At 27.2% G+C, this 19,850-nt stretch overlaps 2 protein-coding genes across 20 annotated transcripts in view; both read left to right on the forward strand.

Annotated features, from left to right (window-relative positions):
- LOC107995672 (AP-1 complex subunit sigma-2) lies at positions 1-18,560 on the forward strand. 4 transcript variants are annotated; one of them, XR_009829528.1, is made up of 6 exons: positions 1-612; positions 724-902; positions 1,009-1,117; positions 1,368-1,505; positions 6,811-15,934; positions 16,404-18,560. XR_009829528.1 is itself a non-coding variant. In XM_017053321.3 (6 exons), exons 1-5 carry the CDS (start codon positions 610-612, stop codon positions 6,663-6,665), a joined length of 525 nt encoding a protein of 174 aa, XP_016908810.1. In that variant the 5' UTR covers positions 1-609; the 3' UTR covers positions 6,811-7,007. The 4 variants fall into 4 exon arrangements, 3 of the variants coding, with proteins under 3 accessions (XP_016908810.1, XP_016908812.1, XP_016908811.1); XM_017053321.3 differs by lacking the exon at positions 16,404-18,560 and adding an exon at positions 6,570-6,665 and having other exon boundaries at positions 6,811-7,007; XM_017053323.3 differs by having other exon boundaries at positions 6,811-18,560.
- The window catches only part of LOC107995651 (diacylglycerol kinase theta), a 26,183-nt gene continuing 20,324 nt past the window's right edge, over positions 13,992-19,850 (forward strand). For all 16 annotated transcript variants that reach the window (XM_017053288.3, XM_017053287.3, XM_028665656.2 and 13 more), the window contains exon 1: positions 13,992-14,127. In XM_017053288.3, coding sequence (XP_016908777.1) covers positions 13,992-14,127 — 136 coding nt within the window. The remainder of the gene's footprint in view (positions 14,128-19,850) is intronic.

Below are 19,850 nucleotides of genomic sequence, written 5' to 3' on the forward strand. Positions count from 1 at the left end.
TCAATTAAATTATTTTATTAAATTATATGCGATTTAAGTTTACATTAGTTGAAGTAAGATGGAAGTAGAGGAAGATGATTCTATTTCATATGATTTTAAATTTCATAATAAAAAAAGCATAATGTGTCATGTTTATATTTTTATGCTTTGTTTCTTATTTATATTCAAATAATAATATAAAATTATAAAATTAATAAAATTATAAAATCAAAAATTTAATGTCATAGATAAAGATAAACTACACGCAGTCTCTAATGGTAGATTTATTCTTTACTTCTAATATAATTCTATATCATTTTTTTGTATACATAAAATTATATATATTTTAATATTGTTTTTTTTATACATTTTAATACACTTTATATTACATGATTGTTTTTTCTTATAATATTATTTAATAGATATTTTTTTTTTAAATAGATTGAAATTATTCAATTTAACAATTCAAGATATAATTTCACTGATACTTGCGCCATCTCTTAAAAATGTATGATTAAATGTGAACAAAATTACTCATATTAAAATTGGAATAGGTTTTTTTATTGTGATTTATCGAAAAGTGCTGTGATTAATTTTATAATCTTTTTATAGAAAAAAATTCGTTTAAAGATGGTAGATAACTGTTATTAATTTTATTGTTAAAATTAAATAATATATATGTATTATTAATAGCATTTTAAATAATATTAAATTTACTTGTATAAAAATAGTCCATTTTTTTAGATGCAATTTATGCTATTATTCAGCCGTCAAGGAAAATTACGTTTACAAAAATGGTATGTGGCTCATCCTGATAAATTAAAGAAAAAAATTACACGAGAATTAATTACTACAATATTGGCACGAAAACCAAAAATGTCAAGTTTTTTAGAATGGAAAGATGTTAAGGTTGTCTATAAAAGGTATATTATAATTATATAAGAAATTTCTATTAGCTGATAAAATATATATTATATATATTATTTGAATGATAAATTATTTTAAATAATAAATTATTTTGTTTCACAGATATGCTAGTTTATATTTCTGTTGTGCAATAGAACAAAATGATAATGAACTATTAACATTAGAAATTATACATCGTTATGTTGAATTATTAGATAAATATTTTGGAAGTGTAAGTATGAATTTAATTATTTATTTATTATTGGAATATATATTTTTTAAAAATTTATTATATACTTTTATTAGATTTATTAATGAACGTATATCTATGAAAATATGAATTTATATGACTTTATATGATTTTACATTGCATTTTTAATTTTTAATATAGAACTTTATAAATAAAATAATATCAATGTTTTTATCTTATTTTATACAATAGTTAATTAATATTTTTAATATTAATATAAATATGTTAATAGGTTTGTGAATTAGATATAATTTTCAATTTTGAGAAAGCATACTTCATCTTAGATGAATTATTGGTTGGTGGTGAAATTCAAGAAACTAGTAAAAAAAATGTCCTAAAAGCCATTGCAGCTCAGGATTTACTACAGGAGGTTAGTTATGGGGATGTACCCATTGAGTTGTGACTTGTTCTTTTTAATGATATAATTTTTTTCTATTATTTTCTAGTAATATTAGAGAATCGTTTTAACATATATATTTTGTTGATGACTATATATACTTTTATTATATATACCTTTATTTTTTTTTGTTTTAAGAAAATTAACTTTTTAATTATAATTTTTATTATATTTTATCTATTAATATCCATTATTATATCAGTACCTGCAAATTTGTTAAAACGATTCTTACATTAACCATCAATAGTTGGTGTGTAACATTCTTAAAATCAAATTTCATTTTGATTAAAAGATACTTATAAAAGATACTAGACCTTTGGCTGATGTATATGTGGAGCATGTTTGTAACCTATTTACTCTGGGTAAAATAATGTGATATATATAATGGATGAAATATATATATGTATATTTATATTAGGATACATATATATAAGATATTAAGTATATATATATATTATAATATAATATAATATATTATATTATATATAATATATTATATTATAATATATTTGGATTAAAAAATGAAATTAAGAAAAAAATTAAAAATATAAAACAATAGTTTTTAATATGTTTATATAATATGAAAATATTTATCATATTGTTTTAATACCTGGAGGAACTGGGTTGTAATGATATGTTAATGTTTATTAACAGTATAATATCTAAATTGCATGATGGAATGTAATTTTTTTGATTCATGTGTTGTTATTTTTTTTTATTTGATATTTTTTTCATATATTTCATATATTTCATATGAAATATATGAAATATATTCATATATATTTCCATATATTTCATATGCTACATATATTATATATTTTTACAATTTGAAAATAGTTCTATTCTTTTATGTAGTTTATCACAAAATACTTGAAATTTTTTATTAATATTTAATGTATGTTGTATTAATTGTATTTTTGTAATATGTAATTATTGTTATGCTTTGTACAAAATTTTATATTAAAAATTTTATTATGGTTAATTTGTACAAGCAATCATTGGTAATATTTTTTATTATTATGAATCATGAATATGATTCATTTCTTTTGAATATAATGTGTCATAAAATAATTGTAGTTATATAGTATATATATATTATAAAATCAGGAAAATATAAAAAGTGTCTACTCATTTTTTTTAATAATACGAAGTAAAATAAATTTTTCATATAGATAAATATAATATATTTCATATTTAAAAATATTGTAACTCTTTATTTCCTTGTAGCTAATGCTGTGTGTATAGAATGCTTATACGCTTATTTTCTTATTAATATAAGTGGGCTTATACGTTTTGTAAATTTTTATTTATAATGTACGCAACAGCATATCTACAGCAATGAAATTAATGTTATGCAATATTGTTGCCATATTATTTTATTATCAAATATTACATTGTATTTAATAGAATATTGTATTTAATATATTTTGCAAAATTAACAATAATATATTATTATTTTTATTTTAAATATTATTTTATAATAAAATTTTAAATTCAAGTAAATTATATTGTATATGAAAGAAACTATTCAATCAACTATTTTTATAAAAATGAATTTGTATTAGATAAATAAATATTATAACTTTTTTAAATATTTTATAATCATACATTATAATTATACAATAATGAATAACAATATAACAAACAATATAATTACATATAATACATTACAATATAATTAATAGATAATATTATGAAAATATTAAGACATATTATTATCATATTTAATTAATTAATCATATTTAAAATTTTTTTTATCAAAAATGTTTTTTCATATCAAAATAATAAAAATTTATTATCATTTATTATTTTTTTCCTTAATATAGGAGAAAATATTTAATATAATAATTATAGCAATATTATAACATTGTTTAAAATTTGTTGTAAAAAGACATACATATAGTTTATATATTGCATTTTGTAAATATAAAAATATGAAAATATATATATATAAAATTTGAAATCAAAAGTGAAAATATTAATATTATTTTTAAAAATTCTCTTTAATATTTTACAAATTATTATTTTATTTATGCTATAATTAAAGGAATAAAAAAATATAATTAAATATGATAAAAGTAAACTAAGTATTTTATTGTATTTATAGTTTTAAAGATTTTTAAATAATTATGTTAAAGATAAGATATATTACAATTTTTTTAAATATAAAATTTTTAATATTAATGAAAATAAAATAATTGATGAAATGAAAGATTTAAGAAACTTAAATTTTAAATATAATATTGATTTTTTTTCTACATTTTTTATATTTAAGATTATAAAATATTTTGCTATAATTTGCAATTTTTTTAAAATGAAATCATAATAAGAATAAATTTCAGTTTATTTTTAATTCAGTTTATTTAACAAAATAAATTTTTTCTTATATTAAAATAGGATCTTCAAAATTTTTATTATTACAATATTAAATATAAAAACCAGAAATTTTACAAAAAAATATTTTTAAATTGATATTGTTTATTTTTTTAACGAATTTTAAAGATCATATTTTCATATCATTACACAGAAAAGTTTTTTAAATTATTTGTTCAAAATTTTATTTTTAATATTCTTTTTCTAAGCTGTAAAATAATTATATAAAATTATACAAAACAATATATATTTAATTTTAAAAAATTTTATTTTGTTGAATAAATTGATATTTTTATGTTATGAATTCATTAAATAATATAATATAATTAATAATAAATATATTATATTAATTTTATTTATTATATTAATTTCGGTTTTTTTTTATTATATTGTAAAAGTTATATTGTAATTTAATTGTTTATTTTTCATAGAAATAATTGCTGTAAAGAATATGATGCTATGGAAATGCTGTTGTTCATAAGTAGTTATTGAAATGTATGTATATATTTTTAAATTGTAATAAATATTAAGCGTGGTCAAATATGTTAATGATTTTATGTAATGATATTGTTTGTGATCTATATGATACCATGAATGGTATTCATTATAAGTTCCTACAATGCGGAAGTATGCTTGTACGTTTATTTTTATAGATCTTTTTCATAGCATTCATATATAAAGTAATTCATAACTATATTTTATTTGGATATTAAATATGTATATTTTATATATATATACATATGTGTGTGTATATATATATATATATATATGAATAAATTGATTAGTATTAATAATTGACATTTTTGCACAAGATTTTGAATTATATTGTGAATTTATTCTATTGTATAAAAGATGATTTAAATTATACTTATATAATATTATTATGTACAAATGTTTTTTTTTAAATTTAAAGTATAATTGTAATCTTTACACAAAGTATAAATATTATATTTTGTGATGTATTAACAGAAATTTTTATAATAAAAAATAGTATGTTCTTTATTTATTAGCTTTATCAATTGTGCCATAAAAATTTTTAAATGTTGATTGAAAAAGATAATATTCAAATTAATTAAAATTTCTACATAATATCATAAAATATAATAATAATTTAATATTTTTAAGGAACTAGTAATTAATAAAAATATTTCATATTTTAATTGTACTAGAAAGAAACTGATTCATTACTAAGTTGATTTTATATTATTTTTATATGTATTGATTTTATATGAAGTTAAATAGAAAGACAAACTATAATGAAAATAAAAAATATAAAAATTATAGTAAATAATATTAAAATTCATGTTTAATCTATCAACATACTATTTGTTATAATTTTGTTGCATTTGAGATGCATTTGAATTATTAAAAAATAATATAATAAAATATTGTATATAAAAAAGATTTTAATTTATTTTTTGATTTTTAGTATATTTTGTAGTATATTTTATACATTGTATATTTTGTAAGATAAATTTAGTAGTAAAATTTAGCTCAAGATCATTATTCCATTACTAAGGACACATCTAGAAATACACTAAAGATTAGTTAGAATATTTGTTTTTTTGTGGAAGGATGAAGCTGTGGAAGGTGCCCTGCGGGAGATAGGGCTTTTATAGGTGCTGCGTTCTTGCATGCCCTCCATGGCCAATCTATCAACCTACATGAATCAAGAACTGGAGCAGACTCATCCACTGCATGATGCCATCATACATCTCTACTTTTTCTATAGTTATTGAACATAAATTTTTTATATATCACTAAAAATCCTTATAAATTTAATATTTGAATATTAGTATATTTTTTATAGGCAAGTGCTATAATATAATTAGATGTAATAGTAATGTTCATGTAGTTTATTATGTATCGTATATACATATATATATATATATATATATATATATATATATATATATATATATATGCACTACACATAAAACTATAATATTTATATTATATATATTATAGAATTTTTTTTATTATAAGATTGCTTTTCATTTTATCATTGAGCAGATAATAGCAAATAATATAATTAGTCTGATACTATGGCAATAAAATAATGCATATTTAGAAAATCATCATTTTTTTATATATGAACAAAAAATATTTCAATAATATTTATATTATTTTTTAATTGCATACAGAGTTTTTCTCTTACATATGTGATATAGTATTATATTTATCTAAATATATTTATTTTAGTATTTAATTAGAGATGAATGTTTAAAGATATCATTTTTATATGTGTACATGTGTATATACATAAACAATGTCAATTTTTAATATTATAACTTTAACACATTAATAATAATGGTAATAAATACATGCAAAGCAATTTTTATATAATTGTATACAACATTATATATTACCTTTTCCATGTAATTAACTCAATATGTATATATTTATTTTTATTGTATTTACATTCTTTCAGGTTTGAATAAGCTATGTTTATAATTATTTCTATATAAAATAAAGGTGTTAGAATTTTAATTTATTTATTGTTTGTTAGAAAGATTTCTTGTGCATTAAATTTTATCAAGTTTATAATTTCTACTTAATTGTAAATGCAGAGACATTCTGTATGCAGCATGCAATACAGACATTTCTTTGATTGATGCTTAAGCATTTTAAACGAAGCAATAAATGAACATGTGCTTTGTGCAGCTTTGTGTATCCATACAAGTATATACTCAGTTATATGAAAAGGGTTCAGTTCATCATTTGAAGCTGCATCAAGGAGATTACTTAATTACGAACTAGGTACGTGTTTGTTTATATATTTTCATTATTGTATATTTGCGTTATTGATAATATGCAGCATCAAAGAAATTGATCCCTCTTCATATCCTTTAGATATTTCTTTTGTTTAGGTCTTTAATTTAATAATATTATTTCTATGTTTCAGGAGGAAACTCCACAAGGTTTTTTTGAGGATCATGGTCTAGGATAATACTTTCTAAACAATGTATCCAGCTTAATGTAAGTGGTGTACTCTTACAACACTGCTTCAACATTCCAGAATTCTATTTACAATAAGCTTTATCAAATCGATTTAAATGTATGGTACTGCAAAGATAAATTTAAATTATGTTTTAATTAAAATCATGTTTTTATTATAAAATTTTATTTAAATGTAATTACATATAAAAAGTTGTAATCACTATTTGAAAAATCATTGAAATCTAATTATTCTATACATGTTAAAAAATAAACAAATTGTTTCTCTTTATTAAAATATTGGCAGTACTATACTATATTTATAATTATATATTATATAGATATATATACATGTTTTTTTAAGTTTGTATATTATTTAACCCTTTATATTTTATTTACTTTATAAAGTAATTCTATTTATTTTTATTACATTTTTCATTTTTAGTAGTATTTTCAAAGAAGATGATATTATCAAATAATTGCTTTCAAAATAAACATTTATAATTATATTATTTGAATTATACATTGTTTAATTTTTAAATTAATTGCATTATGAATTACAAATGCTGTTTGTGTATTTTTTGTGTATTCTAATATGTATATATATATTAGAATATAAGCAATAATAAATAAAGAAATATGACTTATATAATTGTAATAAGATTGAAATATTTTTCAAATTTTTTTGTATGTAATATTTAAATAATTCAATCATTATAACTGTTATATCTTTTTTTCATGGATGATTCTTATTAAATTATATTATATAAAGGGTTAAATAATTAATGATTATTCAATAATATTATAGTTATACATGTATTAATGTATTCTTCGCGAGGTGCTTCTTAAATTTTCATTTGCATTTAATTATTTTTTTAAATTGAAGTATAAAAAAAATTGAAGTATAAAAAGTTATTATGCTCTATTAATTTTTTTATTAATAATGAAATTGTGACATTTTATAGTTATTATAAATACAATAGTCAATGAATTTGACTTTGGCACTAAAAAAATATATTATTTAAAAATAATTCTACAATTTAAACAAATTCTACAATGAAAACAAATTGAAAAAAAATAAAGAAGTAATATTTGAAAAATATATGAAAAAATTTAGAAAACAAAATTTGAAGAATTTTATTTTATAAGAATTATTGTCTCGAATGATTATTAAAAAAAATTATGATTAGAAAAAAATTTAATTATATTGCTATAAAAATTTTTCAGTTAAAGATTTATAGCTAATATATGTTTAACATAATTTTTTTTAATAGATATACTGCATATAGAAAATTTAAGTTTTTTAAGAAATATGAATTGAAATATAATAAAATTAAAAAAAATCGATAAAAGCATTTTGATACCATTGAATCTTGATGAGCAAATTATATATTTTTCTCATCATATATGCTATAAATTTCAGCAATCGCTGTATGAAGAAATTTTTCTTGTTATAATTAATAGTTGAATACTCGAATTTAATATTTGTTTAAGAAGTTTGAAACAGCATATCCAGTTAATTAAATATATTTTTTATTTATTATTTAAATAATTAAATAATTTAATTAAATTTCATTCAAATTGCTTTCAAAATTTTATTTATTTTTATGTAATTTAAAAGTATGGAATATTTATGAAATTTTGAAAAGAAAAAAAGAACAAAATTATAAAATATAATAATTTTTTAAACTTTAAAAGTATAATTTTTTGAATATAGAAATATTCAATCAATAATCTATAATTTATCTATCAATTTATAATTTATAATTTATAATTTATCTATCAATTTTTTTCTTTATATAAAATATAATATAAAAATGATTTTGAAATGTTTTTTATTAATTATAATAAAAAATGTCAAATGTCTTACTATAATCAATTATTTCATAGAATTTAAACTGGATATACTATAAAATTTCCTAAATTTTGTTGAATTGATTAATAATAGGTGAAATAATAGAAAATCCATTGGAAAGACTTTCACCGAATGATTATGCAAATCATTTGTTTTACACAGAATGACTTATTTTAAAGAAATTATTCATTAAAGAATTCACGAATGAGTTGAAAGTAAATATATTCAATTTATAATTTAACTATTTATTGTACAAATAAATCATATAAAAGACAAACCGGAACGAGATTGATTAAAAAAAACCATATCTAAAGAACATAATCACATATTCTGACATCAAAATCAGAAAATTTAAAAAAATAGTTGATTAGCTTTGAATACATTATTCTTATGTGAAAATTATGTTAAAGTAAATCAAAAAGATTTCTTTAAAATCCTTCAAGAATACGTTTCATTTATTTTTTTTCCATTTCCAACTTAGTAATTAGTAATTTTCTTAGATAAATTTATAAAATTTAAAATCGGTCATTCCGTGTATACTGACTGGAAATGTGAAACGACTGATGATAATATCGATTTCTCTGAAGCATCGCCCTATGATATTTTTTCAATGCAGCTGATTATAAAAACATTCATGTTCCTGTTAATCATCATCTTCTTATAGCAATATATTTTTGCGCGATTTGATCACCGATTCGTTCTTTCATATATATTTCAATAGCAGGCGATAGAAATCGATATTAAAATATGCAAGTTTGTATCGTTACTAGAACCATATAGTTTATCAAATATGGAAAAATGTTCACTGATTGTATTTAAGAGAGAGAAAAAAAGAGAGAGAGAGAGAAAGAGAGAGAAAATTTTCATAGTAATCGCGATAAATATGTAACAACTACGCGAACACTTTGGGAATTTGCATAAGGACAATAAGTTTAAGCACTGTTCGTTGAATTGTTTGTTCATGGTATTGATACAAACTAATAGAAAGCGTTATACATATCTGAAAACTATATAAGTATCCACCAGTTTTCTATAATTTATCTAGATGTAGATCGAAATGTATCGTGATGTATACATCCACGAATTATATCATTTCAACCGGTTCATTTTGATATTCTATTTTATACATTCTATTTTATTTCGATATTTTATTTCGAATTTTTTGTTTTGCGAGTTTCTTTAACGAGTTTGAAAGAGATATAGTAGTTTTGGTTGATATAACGAAATGCATTGTTTCAAGTAAATTGACAAATTAAAATATTAAGGTGATGGTATTACAAGGATTAAATAAAATTTAGTAGTAGTAAGTTTTTAATAATAACAAATAGTGAATAAATTAAGTTAGTTAAATTAAAGTTAAATCAAAGTTAAATTAAAGTCAATTTAAAACTTGAAATCAATCAATAATTTTTTTTTTAATGTCATTATGACATCGCTATTTTGACCAAACTTACTATACTTAACAGATGATTTTCTTAATAGATTAAAATTTTTTAATCAAATGATTACAAAATTTATAAAAATATCTTTTTACATTGCTAGGCAATATGAATGTTTATCTGGGATTTGTATAATTAAAAAGAAATGAATAGAGACAAAAAAAAAAGAAAAATACAGAATAATATATGAAATATTGATTACAATGATAAAATTAACCCAAAGAAAACAACATATTGCCTAGGAATTTTATTTTTTTATTTATCTTATTTTATATTACATATACATACATATATCTATATATTCATAAATGATTTCACCAAACAATATATAGAATAATTTTAATTATATAAAAAAAATGGCTATGTTTAAATTAAATACTATTTACTATTTTGCGTTTCAAGTATTAATAAATAATGGTGCACGTAAACTGATATAATTGCATTGTTTTCTGTACCATAAGCACTTTATATACGTAAACTTTAGGCACGTTATTATTATATATAATCATTATATTTTTCGTTAGATTAATGAATATACGTAACAATACAATAGCAAAGATACTTTTGTTCGATAGTATTTCGCGTAAGAAGAAATCAAAATTAGAAATTAAGTGCTCAGAATTATTAGAATTTGGTGGTAAAGAAGGATTAAAGTATTAAATAAAATTCAAGAAATAATACGAACCAATGTTACAAACATATGAATATGTATTTACTATATAAGTATATGAATATTATATTTGAAAAGACGATGCTTTGTGCTCCGTCCAATAATAAAATATGTGATGTAAAAAAAATTTTTTTTTCATCCTTTTCCTCTTATTAATATAATTTTGATAATTTGAAATTTTCCAATTAATAATCTGAAAATGATAAATTGGCAAATGATTATTACGATTGTCCCATATATTTAATTTTCTAAATTAAAATTACAGCATGTACGCGCATTAAACTGTTGAATGGGGAGGGAATGAACACAACATGGACACGCGAATGCGTTTCCTCATCCACTTCCGATTGGATATTGAAAAATCCTATACGAGCCACGCTGTCGAGATTTTCATTATCGACGTTTGTGGTATTCATTGTCGACTACGTACTTCAAGGATTCATGCAACAGCAAGTCGATGATGGGTGACAATAATATCGCATATAACAATGTTGTATTATTCATAAAACGCAGGATAGAAAATGTTAGTTTTAATCAAGTAATAAGTTGACAAGAATCGAACACTACACGATTGATCACACGAGTTAGAATATATCTTCTATATACGTATATTTATATTTTATAAGAATAATATATGTTAAAAAGTATTTTAAGTACAAATTATTCCACGATTCAAAATGAAGAAATGAAATTTAATAATAATTTCGTTTCTTAAAAAAGAAATTTCAAGAACTATTTAATTGAGAACATATATATTTCTTTGATCACTTATCACAACAGATGTTTCGAAAAACTTATTATCACGATTTATAAGTTCTATCAATATTAACTATAAGTTTCTTTATTGACAAATGATACGACAAAGTTGAGTATCGGTTTTTCTTTTTCACATTTCAAAATGTATCTTTCTCACGAATTGATTTCATTTTACTATATATATATGTATATATATATATGTGTGTGTGTGTGAGAGATTGAAGAAAAGAGAAAGATGAAAGAATAAAAGATAACGAATTGAATTTTTTCTTTATATTTTCTTTATATTATTCTCGAACGAGTAATATAAAATAATAATAAATATATTTGTATTAATATAACCATAATTGCATTAGGTTATAAAAAATAAAATTTGCTCATCTCAAAATTATCTGAAATAATAATTAAATTTTAATATAATAAGCTAGCTAGATTTCCGACGAAATTTACAAGTATAAATTATTAAATAAAGTTAATTTATAAATAACTAAATTTATCCCCTTTTAGTACGTACTACGTATTTTCACCATCATATACATATCTACATCCAATCAAATCAATAATGGAGACAAGACATTTACTTTTCCTAATTATATCGTCGATTCCCGTTCAAATTCTTTTCATCTTTCTACATAAATTTCTACATAAACGAATAATCAGGCATCTGATCAAAAAATTAACCATTTTTCCCATATTAATATCGTAGATAAAAATGCTCGCCCCTGTAATACTGAGATAATTAAAAACCAACTCTCCTTTACTTCAAATACAACGAGATGAAACGAAACGTCAATCAACTAGAGAAGAGGCGAACAAAATTCTCCTCCGATTATCCTCCATCCGTGTTTTTTATTCACCCCTTCTAAAGTTTCTCAAACGAACGGTTTCCAAAAAAAAAAAAAAAAAGAAACGACGAAACAACTCGTTCGAAGAAAACGAGAAATAAAACCGTGCGAAGAGGACGGGAGAAGACGAGGTACGGTCTGTCCGTCGAGCGACTCGTACGATGGAATGGGCTGTGTGCACGCATGAAACGTGAAGCGCGTTGCGCGAGAGGAACGCTGCGGATCCGCGTCGGCGCGCGAGCAGCGCAAAGCGTCGACGGCTGGTCGTCCCTTTGACGTCGTCGAGGCGAGTCGTGGCGGCCTCGAAAGCCCGATACGTGTGTGTATAACGCGGTGTCGTTTCGCTGCACCGGCCCCGATCGAAGCTTCTGTTTCTCGCTTCGGGAGAGGCTGCCTTTGTTCGCGTGCACCGGGAGTCGATATCTCGGCCAGTGGCGTGTACGAAAACGGAAACGGAGGAAGCGTAGCTGCTCCTCCGGGCTCGTTGTCGTGTGTCGGGAAGGTAGTACAGTGGGGTGGAGCGGCGCCGTCCCGACGTCGCTCACGGACCCGATAACACCGGACCACGATTACCCAGTGCCCTAGTCTTCGTTCTTGGATGTGCTTACGCGCGTGTACTCGCGTCGCGTAATTGGAAGAGAGAAAGAAAGAAAGGAAGAAAGGGGAAGGAAAGAAAAATGTGACTGTGAAATTGGGGGGAGAGAGAGAGAGAGAGAGAGAGAACGATCGAGACATTTTCGAGAATGAACGCGATCGAGAATATTTGAAAGACTTATTATGAATATCAGGACGTTGAGGATCGTATCTTCGTTCACGAGAAAGGATCGTGTTACTTGATACCTATCCGTCATTATCGAACTGTACTAGGAAAATATTTTCAATATTACAATAAATACCTGGAAATTTGAAAACAGATAATAACGTTGTTTCCGTCGCGAAGGAGATATAAATAAGATAAGAGGGAAGATAGAGGAAGAAAGAATTATCAAGGGAGGGGTAAGATCTTGGAGGGTAACCCCCTCGAATAGGGGGCACCCTCGCGCGAGAACCCAGCTGGCCTGTGCATGATTCCGTCACTGCACGACGGTGGTGACGAAGGGGCTGATGTCAGTGCGGCCACTCGGCGCCCGCTCCGTGGCTCGGATGCGCGAACGCGACACCCGCATCGTCGTCGTACCGCGAGTGAAGCTCCCGGCGGAGGCGGAGGCGGCAGTAGCAGCGGCCGATGACGGTGATGGTCAGCCGCGAAACAGTGGTGACTGCTGACTGGTGCACGATCAAACGCAATCTCTGTACACGGCCGCGTACACGGTGCCGTGCCGGTCGGTCGGTCGGTTTTGGGGGCGCAGCTTCGGGGAATAATGCGCGTTAGGCACGTTACGCGACGACGAGGACGACGGTACGACGCGAGGGACCCGAGCGGCCAGCCGCGGGTGCAGCTGCAGCAACGCAATTATGTACGCGTACGGTTTCGAGATCACGTAGTGGCTGCCGTGTAATTATGTTGTCATCGACGCGCGGCGCGCCCTGTGTAGCTTCACGGTGAAAATCTGGCGTGAGCGGTGCCGCGGTGGAACGGGGAACATGGCGTCGGTCTCGGCTGAGACTCCAGCCAGCCATGGGCACAGCTTCAGCAAGAAGACGTTTCACAAGCCGACGTACTGCCATAGCTGCACCGACATGCTGTGGGGCCTCATACAGCAGGGGTACATCTGCGAAGGTGAGCTCCTGCCCGTCCATCTCTCTCCCCCTCCCCCCTCCCTCTTTGAAACCTACCCCAATTCCTTGTTTATTACTCTTTTCCTCGCTCGTCCGATCACGTATGCGATTGAGTAGAGCGGTAGGTGAAACTCGTCGAGCGGAGTTTAATTACGTTTGTTGCGAGATCGAGGATATTTCGCTGGGTATTTGTATGTATTTTGGATTGGTAGTTGAATGGTCCACACTTGCGCATCGATCTTTCCATTTTATAAACGATATATCGAGTTTTCTTGGAATATATATATATATATTCGAATGTAGGTGAAATGGAAAGTGATTTTCCGGACGAGGTTTATTGGAACATGAAAAAATCGGTCGAAAGAGAGGTAGGTTGGAAGGATGGTTTATCGAGGGGATTAAGTATATATATATATATATATAGGAGTTTGTGACCAGTGTCGGGGCAAGTTTTTAACGGAGAAACCGCAAGGCAGAGGACCGATCGATAATGAGCGCGTTCGGTAACGAAATCGAATACGCGGCGCGTTGCCGCCGAAGTATGCTCGTCCCGCCTTTTCACGGGCTCCGAAACCTTGGTCGGCGTGCAAAGTTGAAGCTGGCTGACCTCCAAGAATGATGAATGGCAAGTGCCCATTCATCGTATGTACAGAGAGGGTGGTACGTTCATCCAGAGAGGATCGTTGCTTTCTAATTCTTGTAACTTTTAATCGAAATCTCAATTTGCAATTTTCATTCTCCTATCCCCTGTGATTGTGCTCGATTCGTAGACTAAGGATACGGGATACGAATAACTTTCAACATAGAATTCAATTTAATTGGGTAGAAATTGATTTAAACTGCAACGAAAAAAGAATAATTGTAACCTCTATTATAATTATTAAATTTGTTATATTTTTTAATCGATTTGCCTGGAATATTAGCATCTTAATCTACGTAAATATTCATCAACTCAGATATTCATCAAAGTTGTTCGATGGCTTAGGTTTTCAAATTTCAAAACATATCGTTCAACTTTAAAATTCAGCTAAAAAGCGCCCCAAACCTGTGCCCTAGTTTCTCAACGTGACATTCAAATATTTTTGCCCGATATTATCTAGCATCTAGATCCCGAGCTATCAACAGCGACAGATACTCATCCACCCCTCACGAATCGTTCCAAATTCTCCACAAACGTTTCTCCAACATAACCCCAAACATTCATCTCCGAACAACGAGCAACAACTTTCCATGAGAATCCATAATTGCTTCCTCGTGCACGATTCTCGCAAACCCACCATCTTTGGAGCTGATAACGGGGCGCCACATTTCCCACCCCGTCACGATTTGCGCACACTCCCATTCGAGTGTTTACCCCTTGCAGCACAGGACTAAGAGAACGGGTGGAGGAGCACAATAGCGAGAATTCAAATTGTTTGTCGTTTGGATCCTGTATTCTTTGCAGGAAGAATGAAAGAAAGAAAGAAGGAAGGAAAGAAAGAAAGAAAGAAAAAAAGAAAAAAAAAAGAGAAAAGAGACGGCTACCTTCGGAAGATTTTTGCAAGAATCGTTTTCCTTTTCCATCGTGGAAATTCGAGAGCAACGACAGCACGACTCGGTTAAGGAAAAATCGAGATGGAAGGAAGGCGAGGGCGCGCGCATCGAGCCTTTTCACAAGCATTGATCGTGGGGGGTGGTGTGGGATAGCTGATAGACTCTGGAGAGAGCAGGAGGAAGGAGTACACGGCGAGAGAGTTAGCTTGGGTCGAGGGGTGTGAGGGTGTGCGCGAAAGAAAGAGCTCGTCGAGGAGCGGAGGCCATCGTAAAGAGTAAGCATCCGCGGACACTTTGCAACTTGGTTACTTGTACTTTATCGTTTGATCAAACGATGGATTTGATTCATGAGTATTAAGGGCACCAGTGATGTCGAATAATTTTGACAGAATGGATGACAGCTGCAATTTGTTGAAATTTTTAAACAGCGATAATAAATTGTTAATCGAGTGCATATAAATATTTTTCCAGAGCTATGGATTTTCCGTGAACATTTTAATATTGATAAACTGATTATGCAGTTTTCATTTTTTTTAGAAATCGAGTTTTTAAATTGTATCAATTTTTTCGATTCTTTCGAAAAAATCCCTGAAGAGAAATTTAATGAAGATAAAGAAATAAAAGAGACTCTTTTATGCGTTTAAATTATATAATATTTCTATCTTGTCTCCTATTTTTATTTCTAAAAATAATTTTTTTACATCAGTACGCACATAGATGATAAAACATTCTTCCAATCAACAGTGAACGCGTTAAATACAAGTATCCTCGACTCTCGAGAGCCTCAGACACTCGACAGTCATCACTCTTCTCGAAGAACGTGTTCAACAGGGAAGCATTTTAACATATCAACAAGCATCGAGCCGAAGCGATAACACAGAGTACAGAACAATGCAGTTGGTCGGTATTACCGCGGGCAATTAGGAAGAGCAGAAACGGAATTCAAGATGAGATGAGATCAGATCAATCAGGAATGTCGCTTTTAAACAAGACACAGCGGTGCGTTTAGACTCGTCGTCGACCAGGAATATATGAAACGTGTATACATCTGGATCCACGCATTTCTGTTCGATACGCCAACGCTATCGAGATTTCTGATTTCTAGAATACGTATGGAAACGTATCAAACGGAAAACTGTTCATCCTTGTTGATTTACTTTTCTTAACGTTTCCTCAAATTCATCCTCTTTTTCTTGTTCTTTTCTTTTCTTTTTTGTTTCATAATTGAAGTATTAAATGATATAAAAAAAATAAGAAAGCAGTGGTACGTTAAAAAGAGAATTCTGAAAGAGATGGATCAACACGTGTGATCAAAGGTTGTACGAATATTCGGAATACTTTGGACCCGATATCTTTAATTTTAGCTTTCAGTGGGATTTTCAGCCTCGATCGATCGAATATTCCACGGATCACGATAGATCTCTCGAGGTCGTTGTTAGAAATGTAGCAGGATCTGGATTTCTTCGTTTGATTGTAAAAACATCGGGAATCGAATATACGTTGAAATGTAGAATTAATTCTGTTTGATATTAATTCGAAACGTTCAAAACGTTGATTTTCTCGATTTGATTAAGGAAACGGTAAAGATTAATATAAGATCGCGTATAATATAATGTCAACAAGTATTAAGAAACAAGAAAAGTTTAACGAATTATTCATCCTTTTTAGAATATTTATGATCGAAAAAAGAGAAAAACGATGAATGATTCGACAATACCTTAGAATTTAATTCATAAATTCTTCTTTACATTTCGAATTAAAACATTTCGAGTGCCGACACACTCGTGTATAAGATCGTGTTATGCGTCAACACGAATTTTATTTTGAACACAGCATCTCGATAAATTTATTTTTCGCCCCGTTGATTCAGAGAGCTGTTTGTAAGATGAATACCCCGAGATTCGAGAATTTCGGGCAATGTCGTTCAACTTATTAATAGTCGTTCACCTCGCAATGCGGTGGAAAGAAATTTATGAAAAAAAAAAAAAGAAAAAAAGAAAAAAAGTTATGAAGAAAACCGTGGAATAACAGAACAGTTCTTCAAGGCTGGCTTTATTTTTAGCAAACCGGAAATATAGCGTACACCATTGGGACGCTGTTACACGTTACGTCGCTTTTTTACCTGTACGCGACAAATATCTTAAAAAAATCGATAAGATTAATATTCCATGATATTATTTTTTTTCTCCAACTTTTTTAGGTTCGATTCGCAACGAGCTTTTTCGAGGCGCGTTTGATGCGATAATGTTTTTCACATTAAGATGATCATTTAAAAATAACTCGAATTCTCGTCAAGGTTAAACTTTACAAATTTCCAGGAAAAGGAATATTTTTTTCATAAAATGATATCGAATAGGATATATTAAGTTTTTTCTTTTTTTTTTTTTTGAAATTATTACTTTAGTCGTAGTGTAAATTTATTTAAAATAAAGTTCTTCAAATATTCTAATAATACATCGTAATTATTATTCTGTGACGAATATAGGGTATAAGTGAAAAAAAACGTATTGATCGATATTTGTTGTTCTTATATTTTCGCTCTCTGTATTTTGAATAAGTGTCGCGTTATGAAAAGTGCACGCGTTTGGACATACTTCCCGAATGGATTCGAGGGCTCGTTATTGTCGAGAGAAGGCAACAAACAGATCGTAAACCTCACAATTGAGTGGAAACGTTACGATGCAACGAAATGAAATAAGAATTGATATTAGACACGCTGCAATTGAATGTTGTTTGAGTGTTGAAACAGAGGATAGACAATTATTGGACTAAAATTATTGAAACTTGAACAACTGTATGATTGTTATTATACGATCTTTCTTTTTTTTTCTCACTTTTGCAAATTTATTAAAATAAAAATAAAATGTAAATGATTGAATAAAGAAACCCTTTTTTCCTAAACCTTATTTTAATTAATCGTGCATGTTTAAGTATCTACGTATTAGTTATCCTTAGCGTAATTATATGAAACTTTCTCCTCCATGATTCTTCGACAATTTGCAAACTTGAACGATAATGGAAGCACAATATTTTACCGAAGCAACGTGTCCTTATTATAAAATTACATTTCCCGATCAGCTTCGTGTAATAGTACGTTTAATGGAATATCGATGCGGTCCGATACATGTTCTAAAAGGTTTTGCATACTCATATCTGCTATTAATATTAGTGGAAACCAAAGGGTTCGTAAATAACATGTTAAGAGTCAATAAATCGATATCGCGTCAGAAATAACAGTAAAGTAAAACCGACGATAAATTTAATATAAAATCCAAGATTTTGATCAATGAAATTTTGATTTATAAAATATTTATTCGTTGTAACGGTAATAACATAAATTAATTTCGAATTTTTCCTCGTTCTAAAATGTTATTAGAAAAAGAAAAGAGAAAAATAGGGAAGAAATAGGGAATTAAATCATAATTATATCGCATACGTGATTTATTGATCATTAATCAATATTTATTATTTCCCATATTTATTGGGAATTTTTTCCCCATTTTTTTTATTTGCATAATACATCCGATTTTAAAATTAATACTTTAATATTTTTTATTAAATATTTCTAGCTTGACGCAAAAACTAGTTAGAAAATTAATCGAGTAATAATTAACCATTGCTTTTATGCGACGCCCTGGAAATTTTGTTCATCGACATTTAACTGCTTAATATATTTACCCGCTTAGTCCCCGCTTAGGTTTAAAAGTGTTGCAGAATTTCACGCTCTGATTCAAGGGTTCAAAATGAGATGTTCTTTACGCTGCAGCTAAATTAATGAACGCTGTATAAATTTTGTTCAATGATTTTCTTTATTCAATCTCTTCCCACTTAATCTTCGAATAATTCTTAATATTCGCTCTTTCTATTTTTTCTATTTCTAATATCTCTATAAAAATTGAATATTTTTTTTTTTATCTTCGTGGATAAATTTGGGTGGATTTCGATTTTAGATTATCGCACCAGGATCTATTACTAGGATAAATTAATTAATCAAATCGATTAAAATCTATTATTATCAATGTTTTATTTCCAATGCTCGAAAATTTGTCTCCGCCAGATTATGTAATGGATATCAACCTCGTCGTGTGGGCGATGAGCCAGACTTAGATTTCATCAATAGGTTAAATCCATCTCGTTGAAATTTTGCTTCTGATTATTTCACGTGAAATTAAAAAACGATACTCTACGACA

Source organism: Apis cerana, linkage group LG4 (genome assembly GCF_029169275.1).
Source record: "Apis cerana isolate GH-2021 linkage group LG4, AcerK_1.0, whole genome shotgun sequence".
Lineage (NCBI taxonomy): Eukaryota > Metazoa > Arthropoda > Insecta > Hymenoptera > Apidae > Apis > Apis cerana.